Below are 27518 nucleotides of genomic sequence, written 5' to 3'. Positions count from 1 at the left end.
CATCCCAAACTCAACAATTGCACAATTGGTTGCTTTATTTGTTCACCGTCATGCGTTTTACTCCCACATCGTTGTACTGTTCTACGAGATACATTGTCCAGTCATCCACCATTTGCTTAAAAGTCCATGATATTTGGCTCAGAACAAAACGAGCAATGGATTTGAAAAGCTTGCATTTATGAACAGTCATATCATCTTCCGATCAGGATTGAGCAATATCACTTTCCAAGAAGCGCTTTCTGCCTCTAAGTGGCCTACAAAATCATTAATCTAAACTTGCTAAAGGCATGATACTGGAAAAGTATAAAACATGGCTTCGCATTTTGGTCAAATCAGAGACTACATGAAGAGAAGCAGACTTCACTTCTTCACATGCAATCAACTATGACAATGCTTGCGTCTCTGATAAATCTTGTGTTTCTGATAATACTTGCATTTCAGGCAATGCTTGTGATTCCTGCAATGCTTGCATCTCCTTTGGTATGTCAATGGCAGCTTTTAATTTTTTGGGCCTTCCTCTGGACCGTACAGGGGTGACATCCACCGTTGCATCCAACGATGAAACTGGCTCCAAATCTGAAGCACCTTCATCAACGGTTGGCATGTCCCTCACATGAGTAAGAAGCTTGCTCATATGCCACTGTGCATAATCAAAACGATCTTTTGTTAATGATGATTCTTGTATTATGATTGAAGCAAGCGAACGCAGAGCTTGGGACCGATACTTATAACCGCTACTCTTAGGAAACAATGAGCTTTCACGACGCCATCGAATCAACAGATATTTTTCTGGAAGCATGAAACAGTTCTTCAACGAAAGCACTCGAAGAGAGTGTCGGCACATTATTCCAGAAAACTCGAACTCTTTGCAGCTGCAGTGTATCTCTTCGTTTGCTGGAATGCAGCTCACCAGGTGTCCTCCATCAGTCTTCAAGTGGTGGCGAACGAGATAAGTGTCTCTTTGGGTTTCGTAAACTGCAAATTGTGTAGATGACACAAGCTCTCTTTGAAACATTTCAAATGCATAAGGTGTCAGAACACTTGATGCGTGTTCTTCAACGGGCATGCATGTTTTGATTTGGACATTTTGATAGTTTTGTCGCATTGTTGCTTCCTCCCCTGCTTGATTTTGTAAATCAATTGCAACCATTACCTTCAAAGAAACAAGGAAAAAAGAAAATGAAAATATTTCGAGAAGGGGCAAAAAAACATGAGAAAGAAGTTTGCTAATTTCAAAATCAGCAGGAAAAAGGATACCTGTTCAACAAAATCCTTAAGACGTGTTTGTGAGACCAAAAACCCTTTAAAGAATGCCTTGATTGACAACGAAAAACCAGTGGTCAGTAATCCCCCAAAAAGCCAGCCTCGGAGAAATGGTAATGCCCAATATTCCCGATGATATGAAAGTATAGCTATATGTCTATCTGAGCCCAGTCCAAACTCATTAATCATCTGACCCCACTGGTGCACAAAATCATTCTCGCTCTCCAGATTATATACTCCATGAAACTCGGACACAAACCTCTCATATTGAGAACCAAGTAATGTAGAAAACCAGCTTGGTAACTTAGACATGATATGCCATGTAGAGAATGCTTGCTTCGTGTCTGGCAGCACGTTCATTATAGCTTCTCTAAGTCCCATGTCTAGATCTGTAACCATTGTCTGCGGGACCTTCTCATCCATAAGATGAACAAATGCCTATAAGAAAAGAGCAGGAAAAATATCAGTTGAATTAAAAAACCGACATGACATTGGTGAATTAAGGTTGTCAACTTCTTTCACTTCTCTACAGGGTCAAAAAAGAGGGAGAAGGATAAAGAATACTTGAAATTTACATCGATAAAGTATAGTAGACAAACCTGCAATGCCCATGCAAATGATGCTGGCTTTTCGTCTTGCAGTAGAACACAACCAAAAAATATGGTGTTTCCATAGTTGTCAACACCAAACCACACTCCAAATGGCCTGTCATATGCATACAAACGATATGTTGTGTCAAATACCACAACATCTCCAAACACCTTATATGCCCGAATAGAGTCAGGATATGACCAAGCAATATGCTCAAGCTTATCATTCATGTCCAGTGTAAATTCATAACGAAAATCTGGGCTTTTCTCTTTAATAGCCTTGCAAGCTTTAACAAGTTCTGCTCCCTCATTTTCTCGATTGATGTTCTTGGAGGCCTGAAGGAAATTTCTCAGATCCCTCTCTGTGAATGTCAACTGACCAGGTTTCAGTCCCTTCTCCATTTCAAGAGCCCTCATTATAAGATTCACAGTGAAACCTGCCTTTGCAAAAAATAAGATACGCTCACGGTCAACCGATGAAATATTCCGATAAGCAGGTAGATGTCGTACTTCATCACTATCCAACAATTCATGGTTATGCACATTACTGAAATGAACAACAACCCACCGAGTTACACCCTTCGAGACATTCTTCTTAATAATCATCTGCGCCTCACATTTGCAACGTGATGATTTCTTATTCCTCTGCCGTTTGAGTTCGGCTGTCTTCCTGGGCAGAGATACACCGGCACGATGACACACAAGCTCCCGTTTATAAACTCCCAATGGATGAGCTGGGTTCCCCTTGGAGCGCTCTCGCCGTATTGCAAAACCATTCCTCCGTGCAAAGTTGGTATAAAATTCTTGGGCCTCATCATCAGTTCGAAAAGATTGCCCTACATATGGAGGGGTGTCAGCTGAAGCAACCTCAGAAGAAGTATGGGCTGCTGCATTGATAAGGTTTGGATCCGCAGGCACCATAGGTTCCACTGATGTGTCTTCTTCATCTCCCTCAATTCTAATATAACATTGTTCATCCCCACATGGGCACTGCCGCCTTTGAGTGAGGCAACCATTGTTTCTTGATGAAGTTTTGGTCATTCTTGATTCTTTCTGCCCAACAATGAGCTAACGTACTGGCAGTTGCACTAAAACCCAGGAAAAATTAATAAAAAAAGGAAGAAGAATAAGAAGCAGTACAACATAACTTGAATGCAATGCAGGAGGAGCTGAATCGAGTGCAATAGGAACAAAGTTATAGCTTCCAAAATCAAGACATCATAAACATTCACAAGACTTTTTTTGGCAGATGCTAATGACAAAATGAGAAGCGCAAACAAGTTATACTCTTAATATTCAAATTCTAATTGCCTTTAATCGCTGTCCAAATTCTCGATCTGACATCTCTGTTTTTATTCTCTTCTCGCTGTTACTACAGAGGGTGCAAGTTCTACGCTCACACTCTAATGATGACTTGTGTAATATTCTAACTCGAGACCCTTTAGATGGTGAACAGCCCTGAACAAAGGCTGGTCAGCTAGCTGTAAATATTATTTCTTTCAACAATAAATTGCCTCCCTTCCACTCAAAAAAAAAAAAAAAAAAAAATATGGCTGTTATTCAGTTTATATACACAAACTATACCCATCAAACGGGAAGGATATGGAACATCACCAGCACATCAGGAACCATCAATTTTGTGAAGAATCGAACACCAGAAGCACTAAATTCGAATTAGAACAATTATCCAGATCGCACTTTTGGCTGGCAAAAGGAACTAGCAAAACCCTAAGTCCGGTTGAATCGACCAAAAAATTTCTCCCTTTTTCTCTCACCTCAGATGAATGTCATTCTCCATAATTATCGGAGAAAACTTGTAGAAAATCTAAATTTTGATAAGGTCAGTCAATCCATTAAAAGAAAAACATTCCGAGAGCAACTGGAGAACGAAATTAGATGAAAAGGATACAGAAAAGGAACATCTAAAGATCAATCCTTCAACCAGCATCGGGTATGATAATAATCTAATCAATTTCAGAGGGTCAGGATCAGGATTATACCTGAGAGAGACGTCGGAAAGAGCATAAAAGTGAGAGACGGAAGGGATGAAAGGTTACGGTTAGGGTTAGGGTTAGAGGTGGAGATTTAGGCTTGTGAGAGGGGAGGGACCGTAGGGGAAGAGTCTCCGGCGGCGAATCGGGGAGACGCAATCGCCACCACCGGCCTCTTGATATTCCAACCCCCTTCGATCCAGGCAGATCCCCTCGGCGCGCGAAACGGGGGCTACGAGTGGGAAGGAAGGGGAGTCAAGGAAAGGGGGTGGGAATATCTAACGCCGCGGTTTAGGGACGGCACGGTTCGAGGAAAGGACGACATCCACAGGTGGACCCCTCCAGAGTTCATTGATCAGATGGGTAGATTTCTAACAGAAATAATAATGACAACTAATGCAGATTAACACCAAAACGGGATGTTATATTTGTTTGAAGGTGGCCCGCACGACAAACGATCAGGCCCAGCTTGAGTCTCGACTCATCTGCTATGCTCTAATTTTCATAGATTTGGTCAGGTCCAATTTTATGGTATCCGCATGGCCTAATTTTGATGTCGAAGTCTCTAATTTGTCTAAATTTTGGTATGTAAATTGAGTTAAGAAAATAAAGATCTAGATTTACTGCACCAATCAGTACCATACCATGCAGAATCAATAAAATTTTATATCATACTAACACTCGATACATCTTATCATCTCATATCATTCTATATACCAATACTATATAATAGAATGATGCCACAAAACCAACGAATCTAGGTTAAAACACCATATATATTTAGAAATGAATCAAAGCCCAGCCATGTGCATTTTCAAAAATGTATCTACTCAAACAACCTGCACCCTGAGGTCTGATTCAAGCACCGATCGACCAAGATTGGAAAAAACAATGGTTGAATGGGTCTACGTTTGCCCCAAGCTTGGATGGAGGATCACAACAATCATGGTGGAAGGATCCTTTTGCACAAATTAGACTTAGTTGGATCTGGCCTATAGCCGGCCAGAAAAGGCATGTAGATCAAGAATAAATCCGCATACTTCGGACCCAAAACAAGACAACCGTCCACTCTTAAGCCTCGTCAGAACCGAACCGGGCTTCAAGAACACACGGATCTAGCTTGATACTTCAATTGCTTTCCCCTCGACAGTTCCTAGACTTTGCTCTGTAGTCAAGTTATAATGACCAAACATTAAGATTGATAATCTACAACAGAAATATCGACATTGATGGAAAAATTTAAATACCGTACCTATGCTAAAAGAAATTTAAAAAAGCTAAATAAATGGTTTTTCAGCATTATGACAGACGATACATTAGTCTACTTTGATTTTCCAAAACTATCAGGATAAATACATGCACAGAAAATTTGGTGTGGCACCCCTGCTCTTCGTGTCAATGTTTCCGCAAAAGAGGGAGCGAGAGCGAGAGTCAGCGATAAAATACACCACTTGGAAGAGTGCCGGCAAAAGTTCCGCATGCTTAACGCAGCAAAACTGCAGTAATTTCATTTTCCTGTAGGAATAATTCTCCAACGAGCAGCCTGATAATTATAGCTTATGCACCTCATCCATGAAATACACAGGCCAATCCCACCAGCTTTGGTGCCAGTGATCCGAAAAATTATATATTCAATCCAAGCATTGCCACAACTACGTCCTAAGAAAATGGCCTAGAGTAATGACGAATGCATTATCCCTGAGTAAGGAAATCAGATTTCAGAGTATCACGTATTTTTTCATCTTGGAAGACCAAATTAAATAATACAGAGTTTATGCCAAAATTTTTAATTGAATAGCAACACAAGTCACGTAAAAATAGTCGTCCATATGAAGTGCTGAGTACAACCAGACAAATACCATCAACCCACTGCTTAAAGAATATTATCCTTCGAGCTGTCAGACCGCTGAACCTGCGGTCATAAAAAGCTCCAAGCTACTGTACCTCACCATGGCCAAATCGCTGATGGAATGATGAAGGTGAAGACCCCCTTTCATCATTTTCCCAATGATTAATAATAATACAATTTTCGAACAGACTAATGAGTGTAATACAAAGAGCTATTCGAGATGTTAGTCTCAAATCAACTACATAACTCTACAGCAATGTGCCGACAAAAGTCCCTGAGTGGCGCTCTTGCAAAACCATTCCCGTTCCCCAGTGATTCTCTTCCCTGTGCGCAGCAGGATTCCACCGGTGCAACTCTTGCTGTGTATCTATCAAGCCCCTCTAATTCCAGTACGTGTTAGCCAAAGAGAGCATGCTATACTATTAAATGGTCAGGTCCTTGAAGGCATGCAATTTCCCATTCAACGAGTGAGAGTCTTCGTTTTTAGCTTCTTGATAGGCCAGAACTCCATTTTCTGGTGCATTCTGTACATTGTCATTTACAGAATAAGCAACAGCTGAGCTCCTGCAGCCTCCAAAATATGTTGAGTATGGAAAATATTCTGCACATCGTGCTTTCCATCCTACAGCAGGAAAAAAATAATAATAATGCAAAAGATAGATAGATATTCTGTACCTTGTAAATGTATTCACAATCAAACTCCTATAATGCTAAATATATTGCAGCATGAATGTACAATACTTAATGAACTTCATGCATCAAGGCACTCACTGGAAGCAGCATCTTTATCAATAAATACTGTCTCAAGCAATTTGTGGACTGCAATACATTCATCAAGTATCCATTCCCTGACTGGTCCCAGCACCCCATCTCTGCTAACAAGAATTCAAGGATCATTTCATTTTTGCTTCAAAATTTGCAGAATGTAATGCTGATTGTTGAATGTATGATTATTGACAATTTGGGAGAACTTTACACTGGTGCCAGTTTGTTTGTAGAATCTTCAATTAGCTTAATTGCCTCAAGCTTCTTTTCCGGCTCCAGAACAAGAAGCATTTCTGCAGCTGCAGCTCTATGCATCAAAGAATCTGTGTCCATATAAATTGGATCAATACCACCATGGGATTATAATCTAAGAAACCACATACAGTGCAAGAACAAAACCTTTGTGCTTCTCAAGGAAAGACCGGTTAACTTCAATAAGTGACTTCCCATGCAACTGACTGCAAAAGAAAAGAACTAGAACACTCACTAAAACTCCAAACAAGAATGCAAATTTGCAACAACAAAGGGGCATGCAGTGGTAACCTTATGTCCGGTTGTTCTGATTCTAAGACACTCCAAATTAGTTTCTCTGTGTCAGTTCTTGGGGAAGGAAAACTGCTGACTTTATGAAAGAATCTTATCTGTGAAAAATCATTTCCAGATATGTCATGGAAATAATAAGAGAACTTTAAAAGCTTTAGGCATACTAAAACTTATGCTAGAACTTTTGGGGTCACATACCAAACACCGGTGGCAATCAGGATCATTCTCATCCAACTTAAGCAGCTTCTTGACAGCCTGAAAATATACAAAAATTAAGACAAAAAATTTAGTTATATGTTAGCACAAAGTAAGGCATCGGTTGATAGAAGATACGACAAGTACACGCAAGTCTTAGCATGTTTGATACAACAGGAGACATGATTGATTGAACTCAAGTTCAATAAACCAATGAACCTGATTCAGGGTTTGCCTCTGTTTTTCCTCATTTCTTGGTCAGAATTTGCAAACATCAAAGATTACAGCCGAGCCGAGATATCTCAGCTGTTGACATCTGAATTTTGCCCTTTCCATCAAATTGACTCAGTAGATAGATAACTCAGGTACCATTAATCAATTGTACAACAGATGTGGCATACTTATGTTCTTCTCTTAGTTCATTTCAACAGGCATTAAGGAAAAATCTGAAACAATCTAAATACAACTAAATGCATTTCCAAGCATCTGGAAAATGCATAAATATCAAGGTCTAAAGAGATTTGGAATGAGAATTCATGCATACATAAATATCTTGAAGAACATGTATCAAGGAATGAGAGTACAACATTTGCTGCTGAATATAGAGTTACCTGAAAAGCAAGTAAAATCCTTTGCTTTCTCATGTTTAGCTCGAAAGAAAGAATATGTGTTTCCAATGAGCTTGCAGAGTTACTCTGGAGCAACTTCAAATACTTTGTAGCTTCCAATAATGGATCCTCAACCTGCCTTGCAAAATTATGTATCAAGACACTTATTCAGATGATAACTGTGTGGTGCCAACCACTTGAAATTTTCTTAACATTATAATTTGAATACAAACCGCCTCACCTACTGTAAAAGAAAAAAAAAAATTATATACAAAATTCAGAATTAACCACTCGCTGGCTACTGGTCCAGTGGTGTAAGACATTCAATGCGGCAGAGATGGTTTATATTTTCAAATCCACACCAAAGAGGAAGGAGCAGGCTTTTCATCATGAATAATAAACCATAGAACACAGATTAACCAAAAATCCAAATTAAACTGTTACCTGCAATAACTTTTCCCCATGAGGATCTAAATCAACAGGTCTGGCATGTTGTCGCTTTCCAGACTTTGATGAGCCAGAAGTCGTTTCCTCCTCAGTTTTTTCTTCAGCCTCCTGAAAGATATCAAGGATATTATAATGGAAAACATCTAAATCTTGAGATTTCTAAGAAATTTCTGAGACAAAAAGAGTGGGAACATTACTTTCTTTGCACGAGCTTCAGCTTTTTTTTGTTTTTGTCTCAGTTTCTTCCTTTGTGAAGGAGGCAACTTTGACATTTCATCACCCTCTTCTGTTGTTGCTTTTATTGGAGAATCATGCAACTTCATGTAGCATCTACACTTGCATAAGTAATATATAATTAATCACATTTTCTAAAAGTTGAATAAAAAGACAAATCTACACACACACACACACACACACACAAAAAAGGAAAAAACAACAACAACAACAACATTACAACATAAGCAAGGAGCAGTAGCTTCCAGTATCATATAGCATAATTAATGACTCCAATGAGCAACAGCATGTCTCCTACATTCAGCATTTGCTTCCATGGAGAACAAACTAGGAATATTTTCAAGTAACCTCCTAAATATATTGAACAGAAAAATCATACCCCCTATTCATTTTTAATCCAGATTTTAGCACATCATACATTTTAGAAAACAAACTACGTACCAAGAACCAAAACACCTTATAGAAGGAAAATATAAGAAATAAGACTAGATGCTTGCAAAATGGAAAGAAAATAAGAATGTGAAACCCGACCAAAACTTCATTAAAGACATTAGCCGTAGCAAGACAACATGTGGCTAAAACATACAAGGACACACACAAAGCCACCCGCCCCCCCCACCAACAAAAAAAAAAAAGGCAGTTGACATGAAGAGAGAAAAATAACATACAAGTAAATTTAATTTCAAGCAAGCAGAACTGATAACCAGCAACTGTTAGCTCAGCTGGTTGGCACCTTCCTCAGCAAGTGAGAGGTCTCAGGTTCAAACCGGAGCAGTGATGAATAACCACCATATTCTTAAAAAGAAAAAAGGAAGCATATAGAACTAATTAAGATACCAGCACATAGCATAACTAAATCAGATTGCAGTTATAGATTAATGAGATGGCAATGAGACAGATTACCAAAAATTTCATCGCTAACAATCAAGATTACAGCAAACAGGAAAGTTAAGGCATTAGAACGTGCGTCTTAGCAGTATCAAGAGTTTGGTTAAATAAATAACTAAATTATACTAAATGGCAGCTTCACCTGATAGCTCCTGCTGCGGCTTTACGAAAGTATTCATGTGAATGCAACTTATCTTGAAACTTCAGCATTGACACATAGGCACGCAGGGTCATTTTACGTAGACAGTAAGAATGGAAATCAAATTGATCCTCAGTCATGTCTGCATAGTGCTTCTCAACAGCCAAGAACATTTTCAGAGCGCGCCCAAGATCACCTTGACGGAAGTAACTCTCACCAGAAGCAAGTTCATACCTTCCCGCAATACATGAATCACATAAGAATGACATAAAGAAAACTAAAACTTGGCAAATAAAGCAACAACAACGCACCACATGCATTGCATGTCATGCAGGTTATTGTGCTGATCTCCATCCTTTGTAAATAACACAGCTGTCTTCTCTGCTAACCCAACCTTAATCAACAAAAGACTTACAAGAAAATTTAGTTTCACATAAGAAAGAAAAGAACCGTACAACATAGTAGGCAGGAGATCTTTGGTTTCGGATCTTTCAACATACCTGATCAGCTTGAAGCATGCGCATGACACATTCACTGTTTAAGTAACGGTCAGCAAGATCCATGGACCTAGCTTCATCTGCCAAAGCAGCAGCAGCAGCTAAATCACCTGCATGTTCTAATATTCTTCCCTGTGATCAAAAGGATAGTATGTTAATGTAGAAGATGATCAATTTGCTATTTCAAAGCAAAAAGCATAACATAATTTTACTTTTTATATAAGCACATGACAGAGGACGATACATAATACTTGTTATATAAGCACATGACAAAGGACGTTACCATCTAGTAGTATATCATGAGTGCTAAACTTCCAAACCATGATCCTGATTTCTCAAGATTGTTGAAATTAAACACTCCATGATCAATAAGAATCAAAACATAGAAAGGCTTATAAAGTAGCTCAGATGAATGCAGATGAGCTGAAGCTGCTGAACTATGATGTCAAAGAGAACGTATAAGATGCCAATTGAATTTTAACTTTAAAAAAAAAAAAAGAAAAAAAAAGAGAGAGAGAGAGATCAATTAGAACTTAAGATTTAGTTCTGCAGCAAGAACTCCCTGTTTTTATCAGACTAGTAGCTTGGGACATGTTTTACATGCAGGTCGAGGAGCATGTGAAAATATAAATCCAATCAAAGTTTAAATAACTAATCAACATTCTACAATTTTGTAATATTATTTTGTTATTGTATATGACTGATTTTGGGGGGGAAATGCTATTGCAATGGTCATCATTAGCTATCACATAATGTAATGATCATGGTGATGAAATACCAATTAAACTAAAATTGTTTCTTAGATTCTCAATATGCATATAACATTGCAGGATATCTCCAAACTATAAGAATCTTTATACCATGAAAGTTATAACTACCTACAAGCAAGAGGCACCAACCATATCATTAATTGCTCCATGCTAGCCCCACCATCAGTTATTTATATCCAACACAACAGAAGGATGTGCAGCCAATATATTCATGTACATCTAAAACACTTTTTAAAATTAACCACACAATTATGACATAAAAATAAACTCATGAACAGTGTTATAAAGTGATAACCTGGTTTGCAAGGATAAAACAAAAAACTTTCTTGTTCTAATTAAAAATGTTTTGAGCATGCACAAGTTTAAAGTAAAAACCATTGCAACATTTTCTGCCGCCTCCTGTTCATTTACAAATCAGACATTTAAAAAATGCTAATTATGTGGCTATCATCAACACTATGAGTTATTAGGCATAGTAAGGAATCATTATCTTTTTTTTAATTTTGTAGAATTACTAATAATAGCCATTAAAGCTGTCAAATATTTTGTTTTAAAATAAACTGCACATTTTTGTTAATGTAAAAAAGAATTAACAATGATTGTTACGGTAATTGCTTTTGAGGATTTATACTTCGCGTTTATTAGTATTATTGAAACCTTATATCACACTGGCAGAGGCAGTAATGCTCTTGTGCAATGATTGTGACAAGAGAAAGAGGTTTTCATAAATTGATTATCTTGGTCATTTGAGATACAAGCAAGATCCATGCAGTAGCATGAAGAGGTGTGCACTCGATTACACAGTGCCCTCCAAACTGCTGGGACATCTCATTAGGACTCCACAGGCTACAGTTCGCAGCGACACTTGTGCAAGACAGTCTTCCTAGTCATATATGTGCAAGCCGCAATGATGGGTCAACAGTGATAGGGCCTTTCAGCAAGGTTCTCATGATGGCATTATTCCAGTTCAAGAACGGTTCTGGTAGAGGTAAAAATTTACAAATCTGCCGAACGTCCACCAATTCATCACAAATTTAGAGAGATTTTGGATAACAAAACAAAAAGGAATAAAATAGCTTGCAAGTTTCTTAATAGAGGTAAAAAAAAAAAGGAAATCTGCAAAACTTCGGCAAAATTCATCACAAATGCTTATGGAATCTAACACTAGTACTCATTTTTAAATAATGCGGAGTGAATACAAGGTTTTTTGCCAGTATAACAACACCACCAACTGCCTAAAGGAGAAGGTAAAAGCATGGACAAAGAAATTGCCACCTATCAAGTTCTGCAGAACATGTAGAAGATATGCAAGACTTCCAAGGAGTGATTATTATTCAAACAGGAACATTTGAATTTCTTATCAGTGCAGATAGATAGAGTCATTGTTTTAATATGATATACGCATTGTGCAGGATTTAGAACAGAAATATAACCAATCACTGGAATAGATTTAACTAAATAAAGATACTTGCTCGTTGTAATAAATACACTGTTCATTCAGAAGATACTGCAAAATAATAGACGGTCAAGAATGACAGGTAAGCTTGACAAAGATTGATGACTCAAAAATAGAGAGAACAGACCTTAACAGAATATAAATCAATCACAGTTGGAGTGTGTTCGATAGCCTCGTCAATTTTAGCTAGTGCAATATCCTGTTGGCCCCGCCTGTCATAATGCTGCACCAACACAATGGCCCATAGCATAAAAGCACGTACGACATAGTTTGTAGTAAAATTATAGTTAAAAGACAGTAACAAAAGCCAAACCTGAGAAACCAAAAACAAAGTCCACATTAGTGTTGAAGGAGGCTCCTTTTGTGTCCTAACATTAGAATAAGAATTAGATTTTTTTTTCTCTAGAAAGTCTGGTCTTAATTAGAATATTTTTGCCAATTTAAATTTTAAGCATCTTGCAGTATAAACATATGCAACATAAAAGAATTGGCAGAGACTAAGCAGTGATTTCTAAGACAATAGTAAATGGACCATAGTTATCAAGAAACTTCTTGGGCTCGATGGTCAATTAGAATCCAATTTAAGAACAGAACACAGAATGCTGATTTAGTATCTACACTACTGGTTGGCATAAATGTCATCACAACAGAACCATTCAAATGACTCTTATCAACCACACCTCAACAGGTTTTGTTAACAACAAATAATCCATCAGGAAATTTTTTAATTTTTTTTCTCACCATTTTGGCAAATATCATGGTCCCCATCCTCTCTTTTTCTGAAGCCTTCCAACCAAGTACGACTTACCATATGTAAATTGGTCGGCTCTACCATATCATTTGTTGCACATAACCAAAAATTTTGCTAGTCCTAAATTATGCTGCTACTGGCACATCTTAACATGCATTTCCTAGATTTGTTACATAACAAATGATCTATGGACATCTATAATCTATAATTATTCCGGGCAAATTTTTAAAGCAATATTGCTGAGGTTGCAATATGTGATATAAATGGAATCTGAAAGGATGTTGAACTACTTGTGAGCTGCATCCCAACGCATCTGACTGCATTAACAGCCTCATCAATTATAAAATTCAACCAAATTTTGCGGTTTCTTCCTCTCAAATTTTAAGGCATATCTTTTCATTGGAAAAGATGACATTCAAATACATGCAACAAACTCATACTGACTCTCTTGGCATGTTAGAAAGACAGATCTCTTAGACCTATCATACAACAGTATAGGTAACTACTTATGAGTAAAAGATTTCAACAGTCAACAGCTCATTCAATCTCAACATTTGTTACTATTTTGATCGAATAAGATGATACCTTCAAGGGTCCAAACTAAATCAAATCAACATGATATAATTCCACCAAACAATTCACAGATCAGAAGTTAATTTAAATGTAAGTTCACGATGATTTCAATAACACCTTGACATAACAGCAGTCCCAAGATTACCTTCCAGGAAAGCATCCTGTCTTTTTAATTGAATCTTCCAGCTGAAGAAATAACTGTTCAAGAATGCATGCCTGACAAGGAGACGAAGAACTTCATCATACCCTAAGCTTTCCTTTGTACAATCTACAATTCTGGAAAAAAAATGTTTTCAATACTTTATGCTGCATGACAAACAACTCAGCAAACCTTTCCAGGGTGGTCATATAGTGGGCTAAGATCAGAGAATAATGAAGGAACACCCTGAATGAGTACAGAAGAAAATGCCTGTGTCAGCTATAATCGTTTACAATATGCACAATAGAAAGATAGTGAACTGATGAGAAATACACAAATAAAAAAGAAACATAATCCAGTACAAATTAGTGCATGCAATTAAAATAAATTTATGAGAGCAAAATGCCTACTACCTTAGTTAGTAGAGGCCTTATATAGAAGTCTGCTGCCTCCCGAAATTCGTCACCTTCTAAAAAATCCAGTGGTATTCGCTGAGCCACAAAAAAAACAAAAGAGGACTCACTACATATTGTGGTAATCATGAGTAGAATATTGCCCAGATTGAAAGACAGGAATGATATGGAAAACTGCAGTACAGATTAAAGGAACAGGCAACTGTTACTCGAGATGAGGGGCTCACCTGGCTGGTTTAAGAAACTGCAGAAAATGACAGAATATGAAAACAAGACCTCGTTATCCTAATGCTAAGCATTAATTACTTTGCTTGTAATACTCATGCATACATTGCGCTTACAAAACTCACAATTATTGGCCTATAATTTAAATTCTAGAATATCACTAAGACACTAACAGTGGTAACATGCACAAAGTATCAAATTACCACAACCACATTCCTACATGTTCTAACACATCCCAAATGTGAGGGGCATTTGTCAGATTGAATTCAATTTTTCTATGTACAATTTATCATTTTTCTATACTATTAGTAAGTTAGAAACAATTACCTAAAGATATCACAGATCAAAGTTAACATAGCCATTCTTTGAATCAAGATTTTTAATCTAGTAGTATTCTATTACATACTTCAACAAGGAATACCTTGAGCTTTTCCTTTTGATTAGAATATCCTGTGTGACTCTCACTCACTTCAAATGAAATAAGTTGACAACTAAAGAATGTGCTTTAAATAGGTTGTTGCTTTGATTGAATATGTGATCCAAAAATTTTGATCTGAAATCATAGTTTACAATCAGCAACCATGATACGTAGTCAGAATACAATAAATAGGGTAGAACTCTCCAGTATAAACAAAAGAGATCTTCTGAAGTAATACCGGTATGATTAAAAATACCATAAACAGTACACAAAATAGGACCAGGATCCGGGACTGAAGATAATGAATAACTAGTTTACCTTAACCGCAGATGACCAACTGTATTGCTCCTTAAGTGAGTTATACAACGCACCTAACCGTTCAACTTCATCAGATGTATATTGACCTTTTTCAGAATATAAACCAAGGCACTTTTGCAGGCCCATAAAATACCTGAATAAATATAAGTAACAACAAACAGTAAATTATGAGCTATCACTTTCATACTACTGCTTCCCAAGAGCATGCTTGATTATTTTTGTAGCTTTAAACCTAGCAACTTCAGTCCTTTGACAGTTCCACTTCATAGAGCAATATTGTGCATATTTATATAACAATTAAAGTAGAACTACTGTAACAGTAACAACTGAAAAAAGAATTTCAAGCTTGAGCACCAACTGCTGACAAGAGCTTTACAAGACCATGTTACAAGTTTCCCTTCTCTACAAGTGAAGATGAAAAAACCATCCATGGAATGAGATGACTGCTTCATAGAAATATATATCATGTCATAGAAAGCCAACTATTGACCGCAGATGACTGATTGGACCAAGGTTCGCCATACCACTCTAGTACAATGTCAGTACACTTGGTATGGGAGTTGGTTTGGCACTCGGTAGTCGGTGCGCCCCCTATCAGCATAGTACTAGAATAGTATGGTGTGCCAAGTATAGGACAATATGCACCAATATGGAGAACCATGGACTAGACTCACGCACACAAAATGTTTCTCAAAAAGCATTGTTTATGCACTTGGTTCTAAAGTACCTTAAAGCAAGGATTTAGATAAAACGGGATGTCCCACAGGACACCGAAATAGGATACCATCCCATGTGTTGGGATGGGTCTATTCCACTAACATCCTGATCGGAATGTCTGGGAACATTCCCTATCCCAAGTGTCAGGACGAGGCGAGATTGTGGCACGTCCCGTTCCATGGAGAAAACGGGAACAGACCTATCCCATAAGATTTAAAACCTTGCCTTTAAGGTAATTCAACTATTCCACTAGTACTCGCACTGAGAGACACTATAACTGGTTCATGCTGGTTTTCAAACAGAATACTGTCCTTCCAACCCTATTGTCTTATTGGAGCCAATATGCTGGGTGTGTTATCCATCTTTTCTTAAAGAAAATCTAATGTGCCCAATATGCAAATTTCTCAATTACCAGTTAGTTTTATCCTTACACTCACAAGTTTAACCAATAAAGGCAAAAAAAAACTGCACAAGTACCGAAGGTGCACAGGATCTACATTATCTAATTGCCATGACAGATATATGATTTATGTTCACACAACTGGTTACATGATTTGATTTGGTCAATCCATCTGATGATGATTTTAGGTAAATACTTGAAGAGCATGTCAGGGGCAAAAAATATAACATTCCAGACTTTTAGTAGATCCAATTAATAGTCAAGGCAAGTCAGTCATACATGATACCCCAACTAAAATCATTAAAAGGCATAAGAAAGAGAAATTAGAGGTATTATTGACAATTTAGTCTCTGATTGGCAAAGAAGCAGCATGCAATGGTGAAAACTCTTGCAAATAAACATAAGGATTTCACCTTCTTCTATATGATGATTGGTCACAACATTAAAAAAAAAAAACTAAGAATACCGTCAGCAGGATCAATTAGTGCCAAAAATAGCTAAATTGATAAAGGCACTTAGCAACAGTTCAAAATTGATTAAATTTCATAAAATAAAAAAATAAAAAAAAAGCAAAAGTAGATTTTATTGCATGATAAGTAAAAGTAAGAACATTCTTATAATACACAACAATTCCATGAAAAAGGATCGAAAAACAACATTTCATCCATTCAGGTTGAGTTAATTTTAATTAGTTGAATCAACAATTAAAAGTTCACATCAACTTGAAGCAAAAAATAACCAAACAGCTTACCTATAATTGTCAGAATTCATAAAGAGCAGAGACCTATATATTTTTTCTCCTTCCTCTAGGCGACCAAGATTTGCTAGCATCGAAGCCATTTGTTCCTTGAATGCTAATTTATCAACCTGATGGATTGTGAGAAAAAAGTATGAACAAAAAAGCAGATAACAAAAAGATGCTGTGGCAACTGCTATTTCCTATAAGTGAAATGACTAATATGCAACAATGTTGTCTTTTCTGTTAAACATATTCACTCGACCTAGCATTACACATTCAATAACTTAAGCAGCATCATGAGCACACTTACAATTTTAGGCTCTTTCTTGTGCATCTCCTCAAGCGCTTTGTCAAGCCGCCCACATTCCTCTAACAAAGATATCTGCACAAAATTACTTTAGGTACAAGCAAAAAATCCACAGGATAACTGTGATGAAGAAATAAAAACCAATGTAAGACTAAACAACCCCCCATCCCCCCCCCCCCCGCCCCCTCAACCAAAAAAAGAAAAAGAGGGAAAAAAAAAAAGGGAGATCCCAGATACAAATAGTATTGACAATGCAGGAAACAATCTACTAAAAGATTTGTTGCTCATTAAAGATTAATTCCATTTAACAGAAAGCTTTCTGAAAAGCTTCTCATCTTGTAAATGGGCATGTGTGTTAAGTTTTGCATCTCAGGTTATCCAAGATCACTGCAAGTTGTCATGGAAGGATGTTCTGCAGCATCTTCAACTTTTAACTTCATAATTAAGTATGTTAGTTTAAGTGTTTAATTAACATAGATGGTATGCATCAAAAATTGACTCTGATTCTTCTAAGTTGACATGAACATGTTAGCATTCTAACACATTGAATGAGCTGGTTAACAAAACCAAAATTCTCTCATACTATTAAATAATTGCATATCAATTTCCCACTCTCACACGTCTGCCTTCCTAAATCCTTCTTAAAAATCCCTACTCTAACAGACTGAACAATGTCCAGCCCACCTCACCAAAGGTTGGAGTTTTTATTAAGTTCCTCAAGGTGATCCTCATAAACCAAATGACAACGTCCTTTTATTTTTCAGGAATTTCACCATTAATTGCCAAAGCTATGTGATTCTGAATGTGCGAAATATGACCTACCCATAGCATGGAGTTCTTCTAATCTTCAAAGTTAATTTCAGATTCATCACACCTTTTCACAAGCCTAACCCACCAGATAAACAACCACAAGCTACAATCTACATAATAAATTTCCTTTTTGTTTTTCCAAGATGAACCTTCCATTAGCAATGTTTCCAACTTTAGTATTCACCATTATTCCCTGCAAGATACCATGGTTCATGCTACTTGATCCAGAGAGAGATAAAATTGGTTTGATAGATGGTTTTACTATTGTATCTATTTGAAATCAAATTTTGATGTGCAATAATGAAAATTTTAATTCAATTTGCAATAAACCAAAAAAAAAAACAAAACAAATTCGCCCCAAAAACCAGAACAATGTAGATACACCCTCTTTTTCATGGCATCATGCACGTGCAATGTGCTAAAAAGAATGTTACCCAGTTATAGTCCAAGCAATCTGGGGTCCTTGAAGGAGTGAATTGGGGACACTTCTAACCAAGGTCCGTAATCCCCGTATGGGTCAGCATGGTATAGTACAGATCAGTACAATACCATACACACTCGTACCAAAATTGGTCTCCTGACATTTTTCTTACTTTTTATCTCAATAGAGGTTGGTGCGCACTTTGGTACGACTCAATATGTTCGATACGAGTATGCCTAGATATGGATCAATACAAGTCGATACGGGGCCTATACCAATCCAAAAATAATTTTTAAAAAAATTCCAACCCGGTACAGTCTGGTATGCCCCGTACTAGGCAGTTCAAGGTGGCATAACAATCCATGGTCCTAACCTTTGGCTTTTCTTGGGCACAAAATGCAACCCTAGAACTCAAGCCCATGCCATTGTGCTTGTCAGTCCAAGCGTTTTACAATCAAGGTTTAAATCTTGTGGTACGGGGCTATCTTAATTTTTCTATGGAATGAGATGTACTGCCGTCCTAACACTTAAGGTAGGAAAGTCCTAAGGCATGCCGATCAGGGTGCTATAACAATGGCAGGACTGTCATGTCCCAACACTAGGGAGGGTACCATATTCCAGTGTCCCGCGGGACATCCCATCAAAACTTGAGTCCTTGTTTATAATTGCCCCAAGCAATGACCCTCTACTTGTGCACTGTGCTAATAGCTAAAATCTTGCTTGTACCAAAATGCTAGTGAGCCTACAATAATGTGAGAATTATTATCTATGCTGTTACTTTCTTTTGTTTAACAAATAAAGCTTGAAGTTATATACTGAAAACAGAAGGGTTCACAATAACATATTATTTACCTTATACAAGAGCATTTCTCCATGTTCATAGCGCTCGTTCTCTGGAGGATAATCATCTTCAAGTGTCCCTTCATAAGCCTCTAAGATTTCTATCGCCTTTGAACCACTAAAATATATGCACAATAAGAATAAATAATTAGTATGATAGTATAACCTACAATGAAAGAAAAGATATCACCAATAATTAATGATCAAAATTAACCTCTAAGGTTACTTGCATGCATGATATAGATGGTAAAACGTAATAGGATGCAAGTCAACTATTACCATTAGTAGTGCGAATACCATCAGCGTAGGGTTAACGGTGTGAGCACTAGATGAGGATGCTAGGTCCCAAGTTTATATCTCAATGGTACTAGTGATGTCAGGAAAATAAAAATTGTGGGGAGAGAGGGGAGGGGAGGCGAGCTAGGAAGGTGATGATGAAGAATAAAAATCAAAGTTCATATGACCTTCATAAATGGGTGCTAGACTACCACATATATGGGATAAGTATAGAATTAAAACATAGAAAACTAAGATTCTCCAAGTAGATTATGCTAGGGAAGCCAGAAATGCCAAGCAACTTACTGACACAGGAAATATGGAAGCCAAAATATATAGCACCGTATGCACTACTATTGCTATTTAAAAGTATTTGGGAACATTTTTAAGAACTACAAAATCGACCAAACATGTTAGCTCACCAAGAAAATGCAGCCTTTAACAACATTCCTATCTCCACAAAGGGATCCTTTAATGGTTTTCGTGTTTACAATGATTAGTGATCGTGAAGTGTTACTGAATAACAATAAAACATTTTTAATGAAATTGATTGCCACAAGCACCACCAAGTTTTCTTTTTTATATATAGTATTATTAATGAAAGCCCCAAAAAGCCCAACAAAATTTTATAGAATCACAGCCAACCAGGCAAGCTCCAAACTCAGAATACCTTGCTCAGTTTTAGCCTGGTCATAGATTTCTTTATAAAAATAATCCTTAAACAAGTTAACCATATCAAACAAACCAAAAATAGATTGACTTGATCTGCCTGTCATCCGTGCATTTTGAAGATTTCTCAGTAGCTTTACACAGCATTAAGTAGCAGCCTCGCAAGATTCAGCAAGCTTTCGAATATAAAGTGCAAAAATGGAGGAAGATTGAAAAGGGAGAAGACAAAGGCCCAAGGGATCACCAATGAATTGACATTAGGTCTTACAGAATCCACAAAAAAAAGGTAATTTCATTCCTGCTGGGGAGTGAGAATTTATGGCTGCTGCCGACTCTACATCAAATTCCACAAATAACATCAAAAGATAAGTAGACTAGGCAAACAAAATTGACAACTAGATGATCTCAGGTACTTGTTTCTGCCAGTTACATTTAACTATGGCTCCAGAAAACAACTGACTCACTTATCGAAAGATGAAATCCAAACAATCTCTGCTGCCTTTAATAGAATTTCGATGATAGAAACAGCAGCAAATTCACACTAGTAAAATTTTGTTTCTGCATGCACCATTATAGGACCACATAATTATTCAAGCTTTTTGACTCAAAAAGTGGAACAATGTTTATCATTTGATCTAGGATACTTTATCAGATGCAATTTTCTCAATTAAAAGTATAGTTCAGTAAGCAATTCCACAACTCATAATGATGCTGTTGCTGGTGAAGAACATGGAAAAAATGAAACAAGGCATTCATCATACCATACTTGACAGAAGAAATGTGAAAACTGTAAGAGAGCAGGAGCTACTGCCAAGGGCCATAAATATCCACCTAAAAAAATAAATCATGCATAACCATTTATGCTAATTATATAGTGCTTCTTTTGCTACTAACAATTATCATTTGCTCCATAGTTCTCCCTGGAGCAAGCTTGTGACCAAACAGAAAACCAAAATCATAAGCACAAATGAAACATGGAGTAACAAAAGTATGATTGTGTCATAGTAAAAAAACAAAAAGCTCAGAACTGATCCCACATATGGTTTGATGGAAGGATAAAAGAAACATTTGAATTTTGAAGATAATAAAATTTTAGAGTAAATTACAAAAAAAACCCTCAGATTAGGTACAAATTACACTAACCAATAGTTTAAAAACCCTATACTTACCCTCCTAAGTTTTATTCTTATCCAACACTTTAACTCATAACTTAACAAAATGTTAGTTAAACCGTTAACCTTAAATGGTACCCAAGTAGCACGTTGGAAAAAAATTTCAAAATGATCAAAATAACCTTAAGTGACATAATAGCCACCCAAGGACATAAGAAAATATATGTATCCTCCTCCTCACTTAAGGGCAATTTTTGACTTTTCACATGAGGTAAGCGATTTCGCAATTGCCATTGATTTAACTAGGTGTAAGGGTAGGTTTTACAAACTATTAGGTTTAAGTCTAATAAATGTAAACTTCAGGGAGTTTTTTGTAATTTACTCAAGATTTTATTCAGTGCCAATGAACCGAAATGTGAAAGTAACGCTTTCAATTGGCTATCCATAAGTTAAAATTGGAAATTTTTTAACAAGGAAATAAATTATATATTTCTAAGGTGTGGTAGGCTAATGTTTTGATGGTCACATTTCTCATTATTCTGCAATTTGTTTTTGGCCCCCTTTTCTTTTGATCACACTGCTTGTGAATATAAGCTTAATAATACTGCAAGACTCTTCAATTATGTAAAAAGAGGATCAATGACAGGTATTCTTCATGTACCCTTCCGGCTCAAATCTACTATCTGTAATCATTTTACATCCTCTAGAATAAGAAAATGACTTAACCTTGATTCTGAATTACTAGAAGAACTAAAGAAAAGTATACACAGTGATTCAATTCATAACTGAAACCAAGACTGGTTAGACAGTTTAATCCATTTTTTAGGAAAACTCATTCTACAGTTGCCAAATATCAATGTTTCACTCAACCTTTAAAGAATAGATGACCATGATTTTTGCTCAATAATTAGAAAAACAACATCCACCCTTCAGTTAGAAAAATGATGCATGGAAATACGACTTACTTGGAATTCAAATGATGGGAAACAGCAAATCCAATCCAGTTCATTCGATGATTTGGCTTCAATGTCAGGAGTTGCTGTCTGGTTTCAACAAACCCTGTCAGGTCTCGCATTTGAGCCTGCAGAAACAAAAAAGATGCATTTAACAGCAATAGCAAATGCAATAGATATTTGAACAAATTGGTCTGAACCATTAAGACTCAGCCAGGCCAAAATAATATACAATAAATTATGAAGTGAATTAGATGTGACTCAAATTTCATTCAGGGAGAAAGAGGAGGATAACAAATATTAAACCTACTAGTTGTAGATAAAGACAAGTTAGAAAATATAACTGCTATATAGTGATCTGATAAGCAACAAAAACAATAAACAGAAAAAATTTGTGATTTCTTAAAGTCATATCATGAAATACCATGACTTGTTGCTAAAGTTATATATTACAATATGGAGAATCACAATGAAGATGGAATGCAAAAGAGCAACATCATGTTCATTTGATCAAATGAAAAATCCCATTGCTAAACAAAAAAAATATATATATCATACAACAGTAACAAAGTCAGTCCTCCCATACCCACCTGTAAGAGTGATAAGTCCCGTAGAATTTCAATATTGTCAGGATCAATCTTCAAAGCATTTCTGTAGCATTTTATTGCTTCTCTGTATTCTCTGTCTGATCGATAAAGCAGACCATACACATGCCAACATACATGACTTTTAAGATCATTCTGCAAATAGGTTAAAGAATTAACCCAAGAGATGTTTCATAGAAAATATTATTCTGCAAGGAGGCAAAGAAAGTAACCCTAGAGATGTTACATTGAAAATATAATGCATCAAAAAAGAAACTTCTGTACTGAGAAAGCCAAGCAAGTAAATGAACCTTGAGGCCACGGCGAACAAGTTCATATGCTTCAGATTTTCGATCCATGCAGTTCAATATCAATCCCTTCATTGATAATGTTTCTAGTGGTAGAAAAAGAAAAAGAAAATGCATCAATGAAATTGCATTAAACATGAAAATATCTTACCAAGAAATTGCACTGAGAAACTGCCAACTAAATGTTAGCACAAATGGTGACAACTGGTGATAATATGAAATCCTCAGAATGATATGTGATGGTTTTGTTTGAGGCATAAAGGATGAGCAAAGAGTGTAAAGGCAGATAGTTTAAGCACTTGAAGTACATCAAGAATATTCAAACAAATTGGAATGACACCAAAAAACAAGACAACTAAGTTTCAAGGTCCTGCAAGCTTGATTGAAACCCTCCATCAAAGATTTGCATGCAACTTTCAGAAACTTTTAGCAGTAACATAGTTGCAGCACAGAAACCATAGACAAGTAGCCTGATATTCATAATGCCCGACTATTCCAGCACCCTTCTAAAACAATAAGGAAACACAAAACTGAAGAGGCTGCACTTTAGCATACTATTTCAGTTTGCAGGGCCATCACATAGTAGTTCCAAAGAATCAGAATGCCATTAGCAAATTAAGGAGTGCCACCTTACAAAAAGCCATTCACAGCTGAAGAATCAACCAGACCATTTCTGGAAACCCATTTCAGAATTTGTTCAGATCACTCAAACATCTGAAACTTAGTCTACGCACATCCAACTGATTCTGTAAAATTCTGCTTCTTGTTTCATAATCAGAGACTAGGAGGACTGCTACTTACTGGAAAGAAACAAAAAGTAACTCTTAATATTTGAATCTCAGAGTGAAAGTGGAAAGGTATGGTGAATTTTCACCTACAAAAAGGAAAGATACGGTAGACAGTTCAGCACAACATGTAGGATCCACTTGGTCCAGTTGCTTTTGGATGCCTTAAAATTTCCCACTTCCAGAATTAAACCAAATTACCAGCTCCCCTTCCCATCAGATGTCTGGCCAGCCCATATATTCCCCTCTTATGATATGCAGTGGCCACCAGACCTGAGCACCCAGCCACACTAGGACACCTTCTAAGTGTAACTTAATGAACAAGCCTATCTTCAAATAAATAATATGTCAAAACAGAACCCCATGATCTCTTAATAATTGATCTCCCTTGTCCATTTAAATGAAACCTAAACCTGCATTTAACCTTCTAAAACACGAATAAATCAAGCATATAATACTTAAATCACAAAAAACAACCCTAACCATTTAAAATTTTGCACACATCCATTCCTCCTTCCACAACCAATAGGAAGCCTCTCCCTCAAATGATGTCAGATACGTCCACCCTACTAACCTCAATATCTGATTTCCACTTGAGAATGAACTAGCTGCACGTTTTCCATTTCCTTGCCTCATTTGTTGAAGAACCTCTCCTTAAAAAATGTGGAAAGGACTTAAACTTCTGCATTTATGCATCAAATTTACATGTTCCAAAACATCAAAGTCAATTTTGAGCTGATGGAATAGAAACTAAAGAAACAATCTTTAGAACAAAGAATTTCATCTTTAATGTGTTTTTGATCTTTTGTCTGTAAGAGATATTGAATCACAAAGAAGTACAGATGAGAACATTCTGGAGAGATAACATAGGAGGTTGTGTGACATATTGATGTATTTATATCTTTAACATAGCAACTTACAAGTTCACTTACAAAACACAACAGGAAAATCCAATAAAATAAGGACACATTCATGTGATAACAGAATATTCTGTTTCTATTTCATCGCATTAGAATAAAATTCCCCCAGAAACTTATAAATTTCCAACAATGTAACAAAAGTTTTTTGAACCAAATAAACCAAAACAGACTACAAGGTATCAAGAACATCATTCAAAGTACCGATACAAAATGAATATGCACCCAACATACCTCTACGGAAACTACAAGTGGCAAAAATAAAACTTTTCTATATGCCAATTATAAGCATACCTCCATGTTCAGGAAACTTTCTCAATATGGCATCCGCAGACTTCAGCCCCTTCTTGTATTGTTTGGTTTCATATGATTTCTGCATTAGAAGAAGAAATAGATATATAAAAAGACAAAGTAACATATGTACACATATGCATGCCTATGTATAAGCAGCTAGGCAAAGTTAGCAGTTTCATGAATTCCAATCTATTGATCCGAAGTCTGTTTATAATGGACTACTCTCTATAGTTGTTTATATAACCACAGAGGGGAATTACACAAGTGCACAATTCACTGTTGAAAGAGTAAATAAAACTTCATAATGCACCAGGCCAGGGGAAAGTAGGACCAGGGATCTGCTGAAGCGACACAAATGCCCTTATAAACCTAATAAGACATTGATTTTAATGCCCTTTTCGCAAATCACTCCTATAGCTTGTGGTCTGCAAATAATCCCGCCTATTTCACCACAGAAGCTCCAACAAATACTAGGACAGTAGGACCAATATTGTGGAAAGGACTTCTTCAGGCGAGCTTGTATGATCTATCATTGTGTTAAATGGCATTTTACTGCCAATATCTTTTTAAGATAGGCTTACTTATCTATGTTTGTATCTTCTGTATTCTGTTCCTTCACGGAGGTCACTTGTTGCCCTCATCTCCCTCTAAGTGGGTAGGTTAAGTACTTTAATCTAGAGAGGAGGAAAAACTGATGACATGGACAAACACAAGAAACATTAAGTCACCCATGAGTATGGCTTCTGTCCAACATTCATACTCATTCTACCATAAATTTTTTTCAGCATTCCAGCCTTAAGTAGGCTTTGCTTGCTGACTAGAATCAAAAACTACAAAAGGAATTTTTTCAATCTTATATTGAGTGCTGTTTAGGTAGTGAAACCTGAAAATGTCAATAAAGAAACACTAATAATTGAAATACATGTCTCCAATCACTTGTTCATGCAAGTTTTCTTGCTTTCAGACAGAGCCATGGTGAAGGCAACCAGCTGCTTTAGAAAAGAAATGGAAGTTGAACAAACAGCCAAAACAACCTCCAACAAGAAGGGAACAAATAGACATGACTAAGATGAGATATATTCGCAAAGTAACAGAAAAGAAATTAGGGGTCAAGAAAGACCAGGATGTAGCATCTGGGCCATATACAAAATCGCTTTATGGAACAAAAACAAGAAATTGTGGGGGAACACCGCATTAAAAAAAAAATAATCAATTGCAGGAGAAAAAAGAATGCATGTGGGAAAAATGGTAGTGTATGAATCCTTCACTGAGGATACATAATCAAGATTGGTAGCACAGCACCAACTCCATGAAATTCTCTGTAGCAGTTTAACCATGTATTTGAATTCTCTCTACTGTATAAAGATTGAGCTTTTCATTGAGTGGTCTTGAGTTAAATGTGATACACCCATAGTGAAAATTCCATATCTTGACCATCAACAAGAACACTTCTTTTGTCTTTTATATCTCCTAGTACGTCAAATAAAAGATGGGCATGCAATACCAACTAAGATTTCAAAGGCATAATGAACAGTCCAACCACCAACCAAGTGGAAGGCATTCTGTCATTGCTTACAGCACCTTGCTGAAAAAAATTCGAATGCAAAACCGGACAATATATCTTAATATGTCATGACAAAGACTAATTTTGATTCGGTTATCAAATACATTGAAAGAAATCAAGATCCTCGCTATAAAGCGACCTGTCTCAGTCCTTAGCTCAAGATGTACCCAAATCAAAACGGAGCCATGACAAGAACAAAAATTCGAGAACTGTATCGAGAACCAATCTAGCAGACGGTTTTACCCATGCCAAGAATCTACAAAAATCATAAACTTTATGTAATGCATCAGTATCATCTCAAAAAATCAGTCCCAAACTAATTCCAATAAACAATATTCAATATTGTCACGCTACAACAGCAATCAAGAATCAGGAAAGCTTCAAGAAACGAATTTTCCATCAAAGAAAGCATTAACCTAGCATCGAGACCGTCAGAAGCACTGGACTGAAGCAACTCCTTATAAAGAGAGAAAGCTTACGATTGCGATGAGAAAGAACCGATGAGGATTGGATCGAACCAGAAACAATCGAGAAAGAGTGCGCGGGAGAGAGGGAAGAGGGGAGTTATTGGAACTTACGACGATGACTTTGAATAGATTCGCCTCCTTGGGAGGTAGAGAGGACCCCATGGCTGGCGGAAACGCGGCAGAAACCCTAGCGGAGAGAGAGACGGTGGAGAAGGGAAGGGAGAAGGCGATAGGTGTTTGGAGAAAGACTGGACCTCTGGACAGCGGCGAGGGGTAAATAATA

General features: G+C 36.8%; 2 protein-coding genes across 2 annotated transcripts; both read right to left on the bottom strand.

The window, feature by feature from the left end:
* Positions 1-132: 132 nt before the first annotated feature.
* Positions 133-4138, bottom strand: LOC105038571 (protein FAR1-RELATED SEQUENCE 11). The gene is made up of 4 exons (XM_010914457.4): positions 3854-4138; positions 1863-2941; positions 1258-1701; positions 133-1153 (listed from the first exon to the last, which is right to left on the bottom strand). Exons 2-4 carry the CDS (start codon positions 2892-2894, stop codon positions 383-385), a joined length of 2247 nt encoding a protein of 748 aa, XP_010912759.1. The 5' UTR covers positions 2895-2941; positions 3854-4138; the 3' UTR covers positions 133-382.
* A 1477-nt stretch (positions 4139-5615) lies between these two features.
* On the bottom strand, positions 5616-27511 carry LOC105038463 (N-terminal acetyltransferase A complex auxiliary subunit NAA15). Its single transcript, XM_010914305.4, has 26 exons — positions 27347-27511; positions 25205-25283; positions 23212-23294; positions 22907-23056; positions 22329-22444; positions 19319-19424; positions 17239-17310; positions 16941-17056; positions 15073-15205; positions 14112-14189; positions 13891-13944; positions 13705-13775; positions 12549-12603; positions 12363-12458; positions 10013-10141; positions 9824-9906; positions 9516-9746; positions 8449-8581; positions 8249-8359; positions 7808-7939; positions 7200-7256; positions 7002-7099; positions 6858-6916; positions 6670-6781; positions 6465-6565; positions 5616-6315 (listed from the first exon to the last, which is right to left on the bottom strand). Exons 1-26 carry the CDS (start codon positions 27395-27397, stop codon positions 6116-6118), a joined length of 2706 nt encoding a protein of 901 aa, XP_010912607.1. The 5' UTR covers positions 27398-27511; the 3' UTR covers positions 5616-6115.
* Positions 27512-27518: the final 7 nt, after the last annotated feature.

The sequence above is a fragment of the Elaeis guineensis genome, chromosome 2 (assembly GCF_000442705.2).
Source record: "Elaeis guineensis isolate ETL-2024a chromosome 2, EG11, whole genome shotgun sequence".
NCBI classification, from domain to species: domain Eukaryota; kingdom Viridiplantae; phylum Streptophyta; class Magnoliopsida; order Arecales; family Arecaceae; genus Elaeis; species Elaeis guineensis.
Note: the sequence above shows the minus strand (reverse complement) of the source record. Positions and strands in the feature narration are given on the sequence as shown.

Coding starts and splice junctions, on each gene's coding strand:
- LOC105038463 (XM_010914305.4), bottom strand. CDS start 27,397: ATGGGGTCCTCTCTACCTCCCAAGGAGGCGAATCTATTCAAAGTCATC. Junction 23,057..23,211: donor TTGTTCGCCGTGGCCTCAAG/GTTCATTTACTT, acceptor ACCTATTTGCAG/AATGATCTTAAAAGTCATGT. Junction 7,257..7,807: donor GGATTTTACTTGCTTTTCAG/GTAACTCTATAT, acceptor GTATATTTTCAG/GCTGTCAAGAAGCTGCTTAA.
- LOC105038571 (XM_010914457.4), bottom strand. CDS start 2,894: ATGACCAAAACTTCATCAAGAAACAATGGTTGCCTCACTCAAAGGCGG. Junction 1,702..1,862: donor CATTTGCATGGGCATTGCAG/GTTTGTCTACTA, acceptor CTTTTCTTATAG/GCATTTGTTCATCTTATGGA. Junction 1,154..1,257: donor TTAAGGATTTTGTTGAACAG/GTATCCTTTTTC, acceptor GTTTCTTTGAAG/GTAATGGTTGCAATTGATTT.